The sequence below is a fragment of the Pistacia vera genome, unplaced genomic scaffold (assembly GCF_008641045.1).
Source record: "Pistacia vera cultivar Batoury unplaced genomic scaffold, PisVer_v2 Contig314, whole genome shotgun sequence".
Taxonomy (NCBI): Eukaryota; Viridiplantae; Streptophyta; class Magnoliopsida; order Sapindales; family Anacardiaceae; genus Pistacia; species Pistacia vera.
The window spans coordinates 505,321-523,148 of NW_022196129.1; the positions used below are offsets into that span (position 1 = coordinate 505,321).

The 17,828-nt window shown below is 39.2% G+C and overlaps 1 protein-coding gene across 1 annotated transcript; it reads left to right on the forward strand.

The window, feature by feature from the left end:
• Positions 1-181: 181 nt before the first annotated feature.
• LOC116136471 (major centromere autoantigen B-like) lies at positions 182-17,453 on the forward strand. The gene is made up of 5 exons (XM_031422168.1): positions 182-394; positions 793-846; positions 15,227-15,424; positions 15,877-15,953; positions 17,342-17,453. Exons 1-5 carry the CDS (start codon positions 182-184, stop codon positions 17,451-17,453), a joined length of 654 nt encoding a protein of 217 aa, XP_031278028.1.
• The last annotated feature ends 375 nt before the right edge of the window (positions 17,454-17,828 follow it).

Genomic DNA, 17,828 nt, shown 5'->3' on the forward strand with positions numbered 1-17,828 from the left:
AAAATCGATTTCTTTAACCCTAAACGGAATCTGTGCGATTTCTGCCGATACAGTCCACATTTTCGATCGAAACTGCAAACTTTGACACCAAATTCAATCCAAAACCATGGTTGACACTCACAATGAGGAGGAAAACCCAACGCCACTTCGAATCCTAGAGTCCGGTGGCGCAAGCAGTTCAATGGCTGCTCCAGTGGATCATCTGATCAGTGAAGGTGGTCCACAAGTAGAGGAGACGTCAGCGGCACAAGAACAAAGGGAAGAATCGGCAAACGGTTTTGAAGACGAGGAGTCAGGCGAGAATTCAGGCCAAGAGGAGGAGTCCGGCGAAAATTCAGGCAAGGAGGAGTCGTTCGAGGATTTAGGCGATGATGAGGAGGCCGGCGAAGAAAGGGTGCGTTGTTTGGGAATATTGCTTGTACTGTTGCTTAAGCGATCATTTGTATCGCTTAAGCGATTAATCTGTTTTACTCATGATCGCTTAAGCGATTGATTCAGTTTACTCTTGGTCGCTTAAGCGATTTCAGATTGCTTAAGCGATCTTGTCGAGGCAGAATCATAAATATAATAAGCGATCTTTTGTATCGCTTAAGAGATTCTTTCAGTTTACTCTTAGTCGCTTAAGCGATTTCAGATCGCTTAAGCGATCTTGCAAAGGCAGAGTCAAGATCTCTTAAGCGATCTGAAATCGCTTAAGCGACTACAGTGGTAATTTTTTGTTGCTGATATTTTGTTTATTAGTTGTTTTGGTTTATTTTTGTTGCTGACATTTTGTTTATATCGATTGTGCAGATTGTGCGGACCATAAACTGTAGAGACTATGAGTTGGAACCTATAAGTGAGAAGGTACCCTACTTCCCTGCAAGGGTGACGGTGAGGTCGAGCTGGGATGTTTTTGACAGAATAAGGGCCATTTTAGTTGGAATGAGGCATGGTGAAAGAGATTTCCGTCGCACTTGTTTCGGTCAGTTTTTAAGAATCAGAACAAATTGGAAAAATGCATTTTGGGGGCAAGGAGTGCATTACATGTTGCTGCACTCAGTAAAATGTAACAAAAAAAAAAAAGAAATGTGATTCGTGGTGGACAGAAAGCCACTATGATTTGGGATGATGGAGTATGCCTTGGTAACGGGCTTAGGATGTGGGGAAGTGCCAAATAAGGCGGACGCAGACGAAATAAGGATGAGTCCAAGAGCCATAAGGTTTCGTAAGAAGGTTTTGCAGGGGGCAAAGTCTATTACAGGACAGGTTTTAGAGGATAGGCTAGAAACAGTTTAGTTTAATGATGGAGAAAAGATAAAAGTGTGCTTGATATTGTTTTTACATTCTATCTTATTGGCTGGTGACTCAACAAAAGCTGTTGAGAAAGATTGGTTGTTGTTTGCAAGTGACTTGGAGTTCTTTAATTTTTATCCGTGGGGACGGATATCATTTGATCGAACCATCAAGAGCCTGAAAAAACCAGACATGGCTTTAAAGCATGCCCAATGGGGCTGGAAGGATAAACCAAGCACGTATAATTTATTTGGCTTCCCATGGGCAATCGTTATATTTTTTATAATATATGTGTTTGAATTATGATATGGACTATTTTTTTACAATGTAGGCTTGGATGTACGAGGCCATCCCTGTCTTCGCTAAGGCGGGGGGAAGGAGCAACAGTTTGGATGTGCAACAACAATTTCCTAGGATGTTACAGTGGCATGTTGGGAGGTGTAACCATTCGGATTACGACCAAATAGAGATTGAGATTCAAGCGGCTGGGGTAAGATTAAAGGATTAAGCTTTTGAATATGCAGATGCTTTAAAATATCGCTTCAATCTGATTGATTTTCTTTCTTATTGCAGGGAGTCGTCCGTCCCTTTCTCACCGCTATTGGGGATGAAGCGGAAAATGACTATGTCACATCTTTCAAAGCAGTGGAGGATGAAAGGGATGAACGGATAGATCGCTTGCTGCAGGACCTAAGAGGGGTCACGCATGTGACCGCAGTTGCAGGGCCATTGCTTGACAACGTCGTTGATGCTGAGGATTATGAAGCTTCAATGGGCGGGAGGCCCGAGGATGAGGAGGAGAAGAGGGAGGAAGAGGTTCGTATGCCTCAGCAAACCGATACAACAAGTACTGCTTTGCCAAGACATGGACGCCAGGAGAATGAGGTTATTGACCTCATAAATGGCCTGCTTGAGAGTTTTACAACAGTCGTTTATGCAAGGTTCGACAAGATGGAAGAGTGCATGAAAAGGGTGCAGGAGAAAGTGGATAAGCTGGGAGAGAAAGTTGGTATAGTGGAGGAGGAAGTTGGTACAATGGAGGAGGAAGTTGGTGGAGAATTAAAGGCGGTTGAAGTGCAAACTGGCTTGAAAAGAGAGAGCCGAAAGAGCAAGTTTGTGAAATCGCTTTACATGGTAGTGACACAGGTAAAGAAGAAGAAAATTAAGAAACAAATGGAGGAAGAACCAGAAATGGAGGAGGTTGAGGAGGTTGGTGGAGGAAGTGGGGCGGTGATAATGGAAGAGGGCAAGGTGGGAGGCGAAGGAAGCGGGGATGTAAAAATGGAGGAAGGTGGAGGAAGTGGGCAAGCGAAATTGGAATCAAATGTCGATTTGTATAGGCCAATAGAGGAAAAGAAAAAACTCTTCTATGCCTATTACAATGGATCAGGAAGTAATGGCCATATAAAGTGTAAGACAGGGGATTATCCCCGGGAATGGTTTGAGAAGTTGTTGACGATAGGCACGTGGCTTGAGGACTCAGTGAGTTATTTTCGCATAATTTTCCTTATTTCTGCCTATGTTTTCCATACTTATCTTGTTGTTTTTATTTGATGCAGTACATCGATGAGATATTGGCACTGATGAGGCTACGACATACTACTAATGGTGATCTGTTGTATCCCGATTGTGCCATCACCGATGTGGCGTTTGGCCGAACGCTTGTTTCGGCATATCACACTTTAATTAAAAATGCCGTTGCTAGTGGTGTAAGAAAAGGACCGAAGCGAAAAAGATTGGCCCCAGTACAGTTGGATTGCATCCCTGATGATTTTCATTTTGATGACAGAATTATGCAGTATATATGGGGGGATTGGCCCAAATATGGCCACGGTTGGGCTTTTGTTAAAAGAGTGTACTGCATCATTCTCGTCAAACAGATGCACTGGATAGTAGTCGTTGCGCATCTAGAGGAGGGGTTGTTGAAGATCCTTGACTGCAACCCTACTATTTGTCGAGACAAGCAGTTGGAGGTCGAGTTGAAGCCACTGTCCAGGTTGCTCCCACGGCTGTTGCGTGACAGCCGGATGTTTGGGCTCTTGGGTGATCAAGTACTAACCGAAAAGTGGCCAATTAAGCACTCTACCGGCCCAATAAATGAGTCAAGGTAAATTTTGTATAAAACTAACTTACATAATACAATTCTTCTATAAGTTTATTCTAATGCTAATGTCTTCTTCCTATTGTAGTGCTGAATGTGGGGCATATGTCCTGAAATTTATTAAGTTTGACATGACCAACACCCTGATGGACGGGTTGAATGACGAAACAATGAGAGACTGTCGGGAGGGCTGAGCTGTCGACTGCTTTCATGGGCAGATGGATCCGTTTTGAGTGAGCAGAACCCAATAAAAAGGTATGAAAGTTGGACTTTGAATTTTGTATTTTATGTGATGTTGATGTTGATACTTGGGTTGTGGTACTGATGCTGCATGTGTCATGCTTATATGGAGCTTTACCGAAAGACACGGACATAGTGAACTTCTCACCTACCTACTCTATAACTTTTTTACGTGTTTTTTTTTTATTTACAAAAGTTGACGTGTCTGCAGGTGTGTGCCAGATAATTTTGTAGGTTCCTGGCAAACAATAAGAGGAAACTTCTCAAAGGTTGGTTGGCAAGAGGAGGCATCTGCAATAAAGGCTGCTGGGAAGGCATGGTACTAAACAATGATCTCAGAGAGGTTGCTGGCAAATAGAATTCGAAAACTTCTCAAAGCTGGTTGGCAGGAGGAGGCATCTGCAATAAAAGGATTGTGCAAAGGTGTTAGTGACATTAAACTCGTTGGCATCAAAAAGTAAATTAAACACAGTATATAGAAATTCTTGTGCTGTGGCTCTTCTTGCGGCAGCCAAAAGCCTTGTGCCTGCAGAATCATTGTAAAGAATTGGATCTGACATTTGGGAGATATATTTTTTTTGTCCATATAAGTTATCTCATTAGCAGTTTGAATTTACTATGTATGGTGTGATCATTTGCTTCAACCAAGTTGGATAATGGTTTTTTAGCGTTTTGTTTCATTTTGATAAACAGGTTACATTGATGTCTCTTATATTTTGATTTGTGATGAATTAGATTGATATAAATGAGTGATGTACAAATGTTTCCCAATCACAGTCATTTCGAAATTAATTAACTTAAAGAATGGCATGATACTAAACAATTACGTATATGACCAACCACATATATCTCTTAAATGACCAAGACTTTTCCAGATATGATCGCTTAAGAGACCAAGAGTCTATTACGAAGCATCTCTTAAGCGATACATAAGATCGCTTAAGCGATTACCCATCTGGGCAGATGTTCATTCTGCCTTGGCCAACATCGCTTAAGCGACAGAGACTCGTTTAGGAAGACGCTTAAGCAATATATAAGATCACTTAAGCGATTATAGATCTGGGCAGATTCATTCTGCCTCGGACAAGATCGCTTAAGCGACCAAGAGTATTTTAAAAAATCGCTTAAGCGATACAAATGGATCGCTTAAGCGATCATAAATCTGTGCAGATTCATTCTGCCTTGGCCAAGATCGCTTAAGCGATCTCAAATCACTTAAGCGATCAAGAGTCTTTTACGAAAATCGCTTAAGTGATACAAATGGATAGCTTAAGTGATTTTCGATTCGGGCATCTGCCGCAGGCTAGATCGCTTAAGCGACCAGGAGTAAAAGCAAAGAATCGCATAAGCAATATAGACGGATCGCTTAATCGACCAGAGTAAAAGCAAAGAATTGCTTAAGCAATACAGACGGATCTCTTAATCGACTGTATAAATACAGAGGATCGCTTAAGTGATCTTATGTATTCGGATATTATTTATTGTATTTCAGAGCATCGGTTAACCGATTAACACTATGTTAAACATATAGGGTTTACGATCCGTTCAGTGGACTATGACCGTTATTATATTTATATTAAACGTATAGTTCTTTTACGTCAGTATGAAACATGTAAGGTGTAGACTGTTTACGTCTATGCTAAACATATAGGGTTTACGATTCGTTCAGTAGACTATGACCGTTATTATATTTATATTAAACATATAGTTCTTTTATGTCAGTATGAAACATATAAGGTGTAACCATGGAATCTTAGTGAACATATGTTCTTCTTTTTTTTTTAGAACATAATGGGTTCGTTTGGTTGAATATTCTTATAAATATTACAAATCCTATTCCCAAAATATTTCTTTGTTTAATTATTTAGGAAATATTAGTATTTTTTTAATAAATTTTAGACTCATTAACTGAATTAATTTCATTAATACCGTTTAAAAAAGTTTAAAAATTAACAAAAACACCCCTATCTACCCAACTTCCCAGATTCTGGCTACCACCAACGGCCACAAATGACCAAAAATGGTCGGTAATTCACAGATGTGACATTTTTTGGCCAGATCCACTGTGGATCTGGCCGGAAAAGGCCACATCTGGCCATCATTGACTTTCAAATAAATGGCCGACATTGACAGTCAACGACTGCCAAATCTTGGGCATCGTTGACCGAAACAACGGCCATATATTTGGCCATCACAGAAGGCCACATGTCAACTTTTTCGTCCGTTGACGGCCAGATCTGACTGTGATTTGGCCGTGATTTGGCCTTTTCCAGCCACATCCATGGTTGATTTGGCCGGAAAAGGCCATATCGACGCCCTATCATCTTGATCCTACCACTATGCGTCGTAACGCCCTTTCTCGGTAGGATTCTAGCAGTGGTGGCCGGAAGTTGGGTAGGTGGGGGTGTATTTGTTAAATTTTAAAATTTTTCGTTGGTCGATTAAGCGATCGTACTAAAAAGAACTTCGTTTACACAGGGTCGCTTAAGCGATCATAGATATCACTTACGCGATTAATTTCTTTTTCACTTGGTCGATTAAGTGATCGTGGATCGCTTAAGCGATCATGTGATTGGCAGAATAAATCTGCCTAGGTGCATGATCGCTTAAGCGATTCTTGTCTTTTTGTCTTGGTCGATTAAGCGATCGTGCACCTGGGCAGAATCATATTTGCCCAGGTGCACAATCGCTTAAGCGATTCGTGATATTGCTTAAGCGATCTTGTTTGAAAAACCCTTTGTCGCTTAAGTGATATACTTAGTCGCTTAAGTGATCATGGGTAATATATACTTTTCCAGCTTTTCTCCAGAATTTTGACAAACTAAAATTACCAATACGTATTAATTCCATACTTTCTCCTCAATTTGACAACCTAATTCCAAACTAAAATCACCAACAAATATTTAGGCCATGTAACAAGAAATATAAAGAATGATTTATTAAAGGTAACAATAAAATTTATAACATCAATAATTGAAAACAATAACTCATCAACGGTTGGCCTTCGCAACTCTTTGAATTTCATCATTCTTCGAACCTAATTTTCTGGATCTACATGTGATTATTTTTGGCAACTGCTTTTCTTATGGCCAGGTTGCTTACAAATTGAGCACTTATTCATCTTCCGGGGAACCTCAAAGGTTGATGGAATACGCTTAACTCTTTTTCTCCCCTTTATTGTCTTCTTGAATGGCGGATGGATGATAATGTCAGCCAACTCTGGCGGCACTACCCACTGCTCTTCTGGAGGCTTTAGATATATTTTTTCTGAATAAGCTAGCATGTAGTGATCTGCCATATAGAGAGGGGAGCAAAGTTCCATGTAAATTCTTGAACCAAAATCTGGCTTCCGTTGGTGTTTCAGTGCTGCTACTACATGAGGACAAGGTAAACGTTGAATGTCAAGCACTTTACAGCTGCAAGTTTTACTAACAAGGTTAACTAGGGCATCCGGACCATAGCCACGCACAGTGAACTCTTGAGCATTAAGAGGATAGGCAAACAGTGTATTTGACAGTTCCATACGTTCTCGCAATAATTTTTCAGCTGACGGAACAAGGGTTATAGTAAAATTATTTGACTCCCTATGATGCTCATAGAACCACCGTGACAATGTCCTCTGGATTGCATCAAAAAGTGCAACTATTAGAAACTCTCTTTCTATTAACAACTTCGAATTTATGGACTCCGCTATATTCGTGGTCATGACATTAAATCTTCTTCTAGGAAAGTAAGCTCTACTCCATCGCTCGAAACCAACATCAAGCTCAAGATACTTAACAACTCTATCATCCTTGATTCGGATTTGCTGGAAGTGCTCCTCGAACTCATCAACCTGATAAGCTTTTGCTGCCATGTAGTATGTCTGAAGGAGGCCAGCACACTTAAACTTTTGTTTTATGTTCTCACCAAAGTGCCTCATACAGAATCCGTGATGTGCTTGACGGTAAATAGTGGCAATCCCCTTCTTTACAGAGTTATGCTTATTGGATATTATGCACAACTCGTCACTGTTAGGCACTATCATACGTAATTGTTGAAAAAACCAAGTCCATGACTCGTCATTCTCAGAGTCACCACACACCATACAACAGGATATGAGTGATTCTCGCTGTCTTATGCAGTGGCCACCAACAATGTACCTCCATACTTTCCCATTAGAAAACAACCATCAACAGCCAACACCTTTCTCATGTTTACAAAACCCCTTATAGCATAACCGTAAGCAACAAAAAAATATTTAAACATCATATTCCTGTCCCACTTTAAAGCCGTCTTGCTACCTTGGTTTGTCAACTCAAGCATATAACGGTACGTTTCTAATATTACGTACCCGTGCTGCGGCGTGCCCCTCACAAAATCTTGTGCATGTTGTCTCCTTTTCCAGCATTTTTAGTAACTAACAGCACATCACAACTCTGTGCGCACAAGTCTCTGAATGTCTTTAGGAGATGGACCTTTCCCTTCAACGAACCGACTTTTGACAAATTGTCCAATAACATCAGCGGACACTTGTCGATGCTCACTTGAAATATGTCCCAAACCACATGTGTGCTCACGGGTATATGTGCTAAGAATAAATTTTTCCGACTCTGCCAACCTTCTACAATAAACCCACCACTTGCACTTTCGGTCACGACATGCCATTGTCACAACCAATGAATTTGCCTTTTTCGTGATGAACTCAAAATTACCTCTCACGGCAATAAGTTTTAGCTTCCTTACCACTTCCTCTTTGTTGTCAAATAAATACCTTATGCGCCACTCCGATCCATCCGTAAAAACATGAGCTGATTCACTACTACCTACAATTGCCCCCTCTGAACCTGCATAAACGACCATAGTATTCTCTCTCTCACAATCTACGCCTTCTGCATAATCTGTATTTAAAGGAATCTCTGCATCTGTGGGAACATCTACGGGGTCCTCCTCCTCAACATTTTCATTCTGCCCCCCATCACCAACTTCTTCTACAGTGTCCTCCTCACTACCCAATTCACCGTCTACTCTTGATTTTTCAACTAACAAATCATTGGCCTCATAGTTCAAATTAAAACCAGGCAAATCTTCGCCTACTTCCTCGTTATCCCTTTCCTTTGAACCAACTTCCAACGGTTTTTCTACAAAAGAAACCCTTAAAATCGGCCTCGAACCATTATCGGCCACATCAATCATATATAACTTCACACTTTCATCCGACTTTAATATAGCAGGAGGTACCTTATAATGTTTAGGAACTCTGCTTAAAACATACTTCACAACTATATAACTACGCGAGCAACTCAAATTACCTCTTCTAATTATTTCATCAATCAACTTATCAAAACTAACCTCTGTGCTCACAGCAATTGGTATAACTTCTTTGCGCTTCTCAATCCACTTCTAGCTACTTTCTTCCTCCACCCACTCACCAAAATATTCAACACCCAAAACAACTTGTCCCATGTGTAATAATAGCCAACTACCAGTAATGCAAGAAAAAAAAAACATTCTTAAATGCTGTACTAAGGGTTCAAATATTTTAAAAGAATCTGCACAATCGCTTATATGGTCTGGTGTATCGCTTAAGCGATCCAGTATAAATAACCATGATCGCTTAAGCGATCTGCTCCTATACACTAGACTTTTAGTAGATCGCTTAAGCGATACACCAGATCACTTAAGCGTGGTGTATCGCTTAAGCGATCCATCATACCCAGAATATATTTTCAGTCATCTCCACCATCCATCATACCCAGAAAACATACCAAGAACAAATTTTCAACATATTTCACTCCTTTCAACTTCCATTACATCAAACATAGCCCAACAACCTAAACAACTAAATCAATTACATCAAACATAGCCCAACAACCTAAACAACTAAATCAAAATCATAACCCAAACCCAATCCATGCTAAATCAAAATCATAACCCAGATCTTTGTAAATCGAAATATGAAATTGAAAGGGAGATACACATACCTGGATGAAATTTCAAGAGGAGGAGGAGGAGGAGGAGAAGGAGGAGAAGGATCTGTGTTGGAGAAGATGTTAATGGCGAAGGAATGCGTTAACGTGGTGGGAGGAAGAAGAAGAAGGTGCTTGGGTTTATTTGCAAGAATTTCAACTCTTTGGGGACATATTATAATTTTTAAAAGATTACACAATTATTCATTAATCCTAATTAACCCCTAATCATATTTAATTAAGCTTAATAAAAAATAAGGCTATTTAGTTAACATTTACAAACTACATAGCCTTTTAATTAAATTTTAACTCCAAATGTCTTTTTAATAGATTGCCCTTAATTGAACTGATATGCCATCCCAAGTTTGGAATTGAGAATATAACCTTGAAAAGGTTTTTGATTTTTTTTTTTTTTTAAAGAAAAATTTGACATCGCACACTTAAACGTAATTAAAGCAGCAAAAAGGGTTAGGGTGAAAAGATTTAAACGTTTGTGGGTTAAAGTATAATAAAAAGAAGTTGGTTTAAAATTTGAAAGGCAAAACACATTCCTCTCAGCTTCTCTTTCTCAAAACACGATTCAAACACCTTCCTTTCTCTTGTTTTTTCTTCCAATTTTCTACCATTTCTCAATTTCTTTGCTCTTTGCATTTTTGCCCTTCCTTGCCATTCCCGGTTAAGTTACAATGGCTGAGATCCTCAAAGAAACAAAAAAAACCCATTCACTCCCCAAATTGCAAGCACCACTGGGTCTACCAAAAATGGAGAAAAAGAGGTTGTAGTGCAGTAACTTTCGATGACTGAAGTTGCTCTACCGGCAGAGGATACCCTGTCAGTAGAAGAGACGACGCTGATATAAGACATCCCGCCGGTAGAAGAAGGGACGACAAGATTCAAAATTGAAAATGAAGAGGAGGACGCCAACACAAATTCCAGCGAGGAGGTGGAAGAAGAAGAAGAAGAAGAAGAAGAAGAAGAACATGTAATAATCTATATATTTGATGAAATTATTGGTTGTTGGTACAAATTTAGGATATTTGGTTGGTGTTTGTTGTTAAGGTCATTGTTGCATTTTGTTGGGCAGTTAAAGAGCATTAGAGGAATGGGTGTTTTGGGTTTCTAGAGGACCAGAGAAGCAAATGGAGGCCTTAGAGAGGTTGTTTATAGCAAGTTGGATGACTTTTGTTGGCAAAGAGAGCGGAATAGGGAGGTTGGGGGCTTGCCCTACATATTACAGGATTGTCCACGCATAGCCAGCCCTGCAGGGCTTGCCCTTAATCATCTCTCTTGTACATTATGCCAGCAAGAAACAAGAATCTGTCAAGCAAACAAGAGTAAATTTTCTTCCTCTTTATTTTAGTTATTTGTTAACATTTTTGGTTGATTGTGCAGGGCCATTGTAGAAGTACATAATTCAATTTTCCAAGTTAGATTATTGCATGTAATGCCAGCAAGAGACAAGAACCTGTCATGCAAACAAGAGTTAGTTGCATACTCCTTCCAAGCCTCATGGTTCATGTCTTTTTTTGTCTATTATGATAAGGAATTTGACATTGTTTTTTCTGTAGGTCTGGCGATTTGTCTATTAATGGTTCAAAAACTTTGAAGCAATGAAGGAAGGAAGAAAGGAAGGCATCTAAAGCTGTGGAGATACAAAAGCATGGAATAGATTTGGCTATGTTTTTTTAGCAGCAGAAAGTGTATTTAGTTAGAAAGGGTTGGCAGAATCCATTGAATCTTTAGAGTAGGGATTGAAAGTGTATTTAGTTAAGAAAAAATACAGGTTTTGGTAGGTTGTTATTTTGGTAACTGCTAGAACTGCTGGAACTATCATTTTCTAGATTTCTTTATTGTATTTGCTTCTTGTTAATCAATATAATTTCCTCAGTTTTTCTCTTAATTGATTGTTTGGTGAGTGAGGATCTTGGTTGACAAAACTTAAGGCTGCTGTTTTATCAGTTTTTCTCTTAATTTGTTGAAAACTTATTAGGGAATCAGAAAATAATTTTAATGGTTTTGATGAGTACTTTATGAGATTATCAAATTAGCCTTGGTCGCTTAAGTGATAAAAGCTATCGCTTAAGAGATCAAGGCTTATCTATATTGGATCGCTTAAGTGAGAGTTAACATCACTTATGCGATCGTGTACTTAAGGATTATATAGACACAAATTGGCCTTGGTCGCTTAAGCGATCAAGGCTTATATATGCTGGATCGCTTAAGCGAGAGTTGCATTGCTTAAGCGATCGTGTACTTGAGGATTATTTAGACACAAATTAGCCTTGGTTGCTTAAGCGATATGGGCTATCGCTTAAGCGATCAAGGTTTATCTATGTTGGATTGTTTAAGCAAGAGTTGACATCGCTTAGGTGATCATGTACTTGAGGATTATTTATACACAAATTAGCCTTGGTCGCTTAAGCGATGTGAGCTATCGCTTAAGCAATCAAGGCTTATATATGTTGGACCGCTTAAGCGAGAGTTGCATCGCTTAAACGATCGTGTACTTAACGATTACTGACAAAATTAGCCTTGGTCACTTAAACGATGTGGGCTATCGCTTAAGCGATCAATGCTTATCTATGCTGGATCGCTTAGGCAAGAGCTAACATCGCTTAAGCGATCGTGTACTTGAGGATTATTTTGACACAAATTAGCCTTGGTCGCTTAAGCGATGTGAGATATCGCTTAAGCGATCAAGGCTTATATATGCTGGATCACTTAAGCGATCGTGTACTTAAGGATTATTTAGACACAAATTAGCCTTGGTCGCTTAAGCGATTGTGGGCAATCGCTTAAGCGATCAAGGCTTATATATACTGGATCGCTTAAATGAGAGATGCATCGCTTAAGCAATCTTTTTTTTTTTTATATGGATTATTTGACAGCCCCATATTAAGTAATGTTAATGTTAATGTTAACTTGGGACATTCACAACATCACAAGATTCGGGAGAAAAGAAGCAAATTAGCCTTGATCGCTTAAGCGATATCGGTTATTAACACATATTAAGGCCATTTATGGAGGATTATTTGACAACCTAATTCCATCAACACATATTAAGACAATTTAAGAAGATTATTACCATTAATTTAAACCTCGGACATTCATAATATCAAAATATAACAGCTACGATATGTGACTAACAACCCTATGATACATGGAGAAATGTCATTGCACACTAGTGTGACACATTAGTAGAAACGTACCTCATTTCACAAATATGTGTTTGAGAAGGATATAATTTCTTACTCATTCCACATTACGAAATATAATTTCTCACTCAAACGTTCACAATATCAAAAGATTGAGGAGAAAAGAAGCAAATTGGCCTTGGTCGCTTAAGCGACGTAGGCTATCGTTTAAGCAATCACGACTTATCTATTCTGAATCGCTTAAGTGAGAGCTAACATCGCTTAAGCGATGGTTTATTTGAGAAGGATTATTCTAAGTACAAAAGCAAATTACCCTTGATCGCTTAAACGATGTCAGCTCTCGCTTAAGCGATCTTGTACAAATAAATCGTGATCGCTTAAGCAATAGCCTATGTCGCTTAAGTGACCAAGGCCAATTTTCATTGTACTTGACTATTCCTTCTCAAATTCAAGATCGCTTAAGCGATGTTAGTTCTTGCTTAAGCGATCTTGTACAGATAAGCCGTGATCGCTTAAGCGATAGCCGATGTCACTTAAGCGACCAAGGCCAATTTTCTTTGTAGTTGACTATTCCTTCTCAAATTCAAGATCGCTTAAGCGATGTCAGCTCTCGCTTAAACAATCCTATACAGATAAGCCATGATTGCTTAAGCGATAGCCAACGTCGCTTAAGTGACCAAGGCTAATTTTATTTGTACTTGACATTTCCTTCTCAAATTCAAGAGAATTCGCTTAAGCGATCATATATTGATAACATCTCAACATTAAATGAATTTATATGCACAATAACATCTCAATATTGAATTAATTCAGTAGCACAATAACAACTCAATACTGAATGAATTTAGTAGCACAATAAGAGCAACAATTAAGTAACTAGAAGCATCCTTACTATCATCTGTTCAAAACTTCAAACAAAAAGATATTCAATTGTCAACGTAAAAAATTGAAAACAACAAAGCATTCATAACAAGTCCATGAGATGAAAAGGTAATCTCATAAAGTACTAATAAAAATCATTAAAATTGTTTTATGATTTACTAATAAGTCTTCAATGGTTGGCCTTGGCAACTCTCTCGATTTCATCATTCTTCTTGATGGCATGGCTGGAAATACAAGGATATAAAATCAGTTTAATACACCACAGAAGATTGACATACAACTAAGAGAAACTAGTGAACAAGTAAACGAAACAACATCTAGCCACTCACCAAAATATTCAACACCCAAAACAACTTGTCCTATGTCTAATAATAGCCAAGTGTCTATAATGCAAGAAAAAAAAATTATTAACTGATATATTAAGGGTTGACAGATTTTAGAAAGCATCTGCAGAGTCGCTTAATCGATCTGCTGTATCGCTTACTGGATCGTTTAGACGATCTAGTATAAATAAGCTTGATCGCTTAAGCGAACTGCTGCCATATACCAGATCGCTTAAGCGATATACCAGATCACTTAAATGATCTGCTGCTATATATTAGACTTATACCAGATCGCTTAAGCGATCAATTAGCTCCAGAATACATTTTCAGTCATCTCCACCTATAATCGGTGCTACCACCCTCAGCTACCTACAATGAAAAAAAATCATCAACAAATCTCACTACTTTCAACTTGCATTACATCAAACACAACCCAAGAACCTAAACCACTAAATCGAAATCATAACCCAAATCCAATCCATTATTAAATCTTTGTAAATAGAAATATAAAATTCAAAAAGGAGATACACGTACCTGGACGAAATGTCAGGAGGAGGAAGATGCGGATCTTTGGCAGAGAAGATGTTAATGGCGGAGGAAGAAGAAGGTGTTAATGGTGGAGGAAGAAGAAGATCTTCAGTTTTGCTAAGAAGATACAACAACCAGGGGAGAGCAGTTCCGATGCATTAATGGTGGGAGGGAGGAGGAAAATGAATTTGTTTTGGGTTTGGATTTGTTTGCAACAATTTCGGGTTTTTGGGGACATAGTATAATTTTTAAAAGATTAGACAATACTTCATTAATCCTAATTAAAACATGATTAGTGCTTAATCATGTTTAATTACTCTTAATAAAAAATAAGGCTATTTAGTCAAGAGTTTGAAACTTGATAGCCTTTTAATTAAATTTAAACTCAATATGGTCTTTTAATCAAAAGCCCCAAATTTAACTCCCCGGACCTCCCAAGTTTGCATTTAAAAAAATGACCTTGAAAATATTTTTCAATTTTTTTAATTTAGAAAAGCTGACATGGCACACTTATGATTCATTAAACATGTAAAACGGGTTAAAGTGAAAGGATTTAAACAAATATGGGTAATACTATAATTAACGAATGTTTGTTTAAATTTTGAAAATTAAAAACAACCCTCACCATTCAAAATCGGTTAATCGAGCCAAATACCCAAAAAACGACCGACGAACACATTTGATTTCTCTGCCATTTTTGGAGACGAAAGTGCCCTATTTCAGCAAATATTCGATCCTAAAGCTTCCTTACACAAAATCATGGTTGATATTCAGAAAGAGGAGAAAAACTCAACCCCACTCCAAATCGTAGACTTCGGCGGCAGCAGCAGTTCAAAGGTTGTTGAAGAAGATGCTCCGATGGATCATCCGATGAGGGAAGGAGGTCCAGAGGCAGAGAAGATGACGACGACACAAGAACAGAGAGAAGAATCGAAAAACTGTTCTGAAAAGGAGAACGTTGGTGAAGAAATGGTACGTTTTTTACTTTTTTTTTGAATTGGATGAGAAAATTGATTGATTTGTGTGAATTTGAGGGACATGTAGTTGGTTTTATTATTATGGTGGTTATGACATTTTGTCGAGCAATTGGTGGGCATTGGTGGAGTGACTTTGTTTCCAGAGGATGATGGAAGGCAAAGGAGGTCGTATGAAGGTTGTTTGTGGGAGATTGATGGGCTAGGGATGGCAGGAGGTGGCGGGCAGGGCAGCCCTCCAACCCCCCTATTCCGCCACCTCCTGCCATCCTCAGCCTTCCAACTTCATGGAACCTACCACAATAGCCTCTGTAGGGCTTGCATTTGCTTCTCCGGTCCTCTCGAGGCCAAAAACACCCACTCCTCGATGCCCTTGAAGCCCATATCCCCCAAATTGGCAACCTATTAGCTGTTTTGGTTTTTTTTTTTTTTTTTTTTGTTGATATTTAGTTTATATCGATTGTCCAGATTTTCCGAAGCGTAAATTATAAAGACGATGGGTTGGAGGTTGTAAGCGATAAGGTATCGTACTTCCCCGTAAGGGTGACAATTAGGTCGAGTTGGCAAGTTTTTATGAGAATAATGGATATTTTACGGGAATTGAAGAAGGGTTTAGACCAATTCAAAGAGAGTTGTTTCGGTCATTTCGTGAACATCGAAGAAAATTGGAAAAAGGCGTTATGGGGGCAGGGAGTGCATTATATGTTGTTGCACTCAATTAAAAGCGAAAAAAAAAAAAAAAAGAAATGTGGTTCGTGGTGGATGGAAAGCCACTACGTTGTGGGATGATGGAATATCCCCTGATGATAGGCTTAAGATGTGGGGAATTTCTAGATGCGAGAGTAAGAGAGAGTAAAGAAAAGTAGGGTAGTCGATAACTTGGTTAAAAAGGTTTTGGGGGGGAGGGCATTTATTATGAGACGCAATTTAGAGGAGAGGTTAGAAGAAGGTGGGTATACCTCTTCAGAGAGGTTCAAGATGTGCCTAGTATGATTCGTGCATTTGATCCTAATGGCTTCTGACTCAACAAAAGCTATTAATATGGATTGGGAGAAGTTTACAAGCAACATGGACTTCTTTAACGCTTATTCGTGGGGACGGGTATCATTTTAGCTAACCATAGACTCCTTGCAAGGAAAAGACATGGCATTAAAGCAGCGCCAATCTGTCGAGAAGAATAGACCAAGCACGTACAATTTGTTTGGCTTCCCATGGGCAATGCAAGTAAATATTAATAGCTTTTTGTTATATTTTTTGTATTATATGTGTTTTAATTATGATATGGACTATTTTTTTACAATGTAGGCTTGGATGTATGAGGCCGTCCCTGTCCTGGCTAAGGCGGGGGGAGGATGAAGACTTTAGATGAGCGACTGTAATTTCCTAGGATGTTGTGGTGGCACATCAAGAAGTGTATCGACCCATTGGGATCATGACAAAATAGACGTGGAAATTCAAGCGGCTCGGGTAAGATTAAAGGATTAATTTTTTGAATATGCACTTGCTTTTAAATGTGGCCTAAATTTGATTGATTTTTTTTCTCATTGCATGGAGTCGTCCGTCCCTTCCTCACCGTTACTAGGGGTGAAGCGGGAGAGGAGTATGTTACATCATTCAAAGCATTGGAGGATGAAGCAGATGAAAGGATAGACTGCCTAATGCGGGACCTAGAAGAGGTCATGCATGTGAGTGCAGTTGCAAGGCCACTGCTTGAGAATGATGTTAACATCGAGGATGATGAAGCTCCAATCGGCGGGAGGGAGGAGGAGGAGGAGGAGGATGAAGAGGTTCGTACGCCTCCACCTAATTGGTAAACTGATACAACAAGTACCGCTTTACCAAGGCATCGAGAGAATGAGGTGGTTAACCTCATAAATGGTCTGTTTGAGAGTTTTACAACAGCCCTTTATGACAGGTTTGAGAAGATGGAAGAGTGGATGAAAAGGGTAGAGGAGAAAGTTGATAGGGTGGCAGAGAAAGTTGGTAGGGTGGAAGAGGAAGTTGATGGGGATATTGAAAGTGGTTAAAGTGAAACCTAAGCATGAAAGAGAGAGCCCAAAGAGTAAGCATGTAATTTCTCCTTACACGACAGTAACATATGGAAAGAAGAGAAAAACGAAGAAAAAAAATGAGGAAGTCCGTGAAAGTGGAAAAGCAAAAATGGAGGAGGAGGGTAAGGAAGAAGGCGGAGGAAGTGAAAATGGAGGAGGGTGAGGCGGGACGCAAAGGAAGTGGGGACGGCAAATGTAGGAAGGGGGAGGAAGTGGGAAAGCAAAAATGGAGGAGTTAAAGATCGATTTATATAGGTCAATAGAGGAGGAAAAGAAAAAACTTTTCTATGCCTATTACAATGAATCTGGAAGTGATGCCCATGTGAAGTGCAAGACGCCAAGACCGGGGAT

Bases quoted from the DNA above. Each gene is read 5' to 3' on its own strand.
- LOC116136471 (XM_031422168.1), top strand. From the start codon at position 182: ATGGCTGCTCCAGTGGATCATCTGATCAGTGAAGGTGGTCCACAAGTA. The intron at 15,425-15,876 runs GTACGTTTTTTA...GTTGATATTTAG, and splicing joins AGAACGTTGGTGAAGAAATG to TTTATATCGATTGTCCAGAT. The intron at 15,954-17,341 runs GTACTTCCCCGT...CCTTTATGACAG, and splicing joins GTTGTAAGCGATAAGGTATC to GTTTGAGAAGATGGAAGAGT.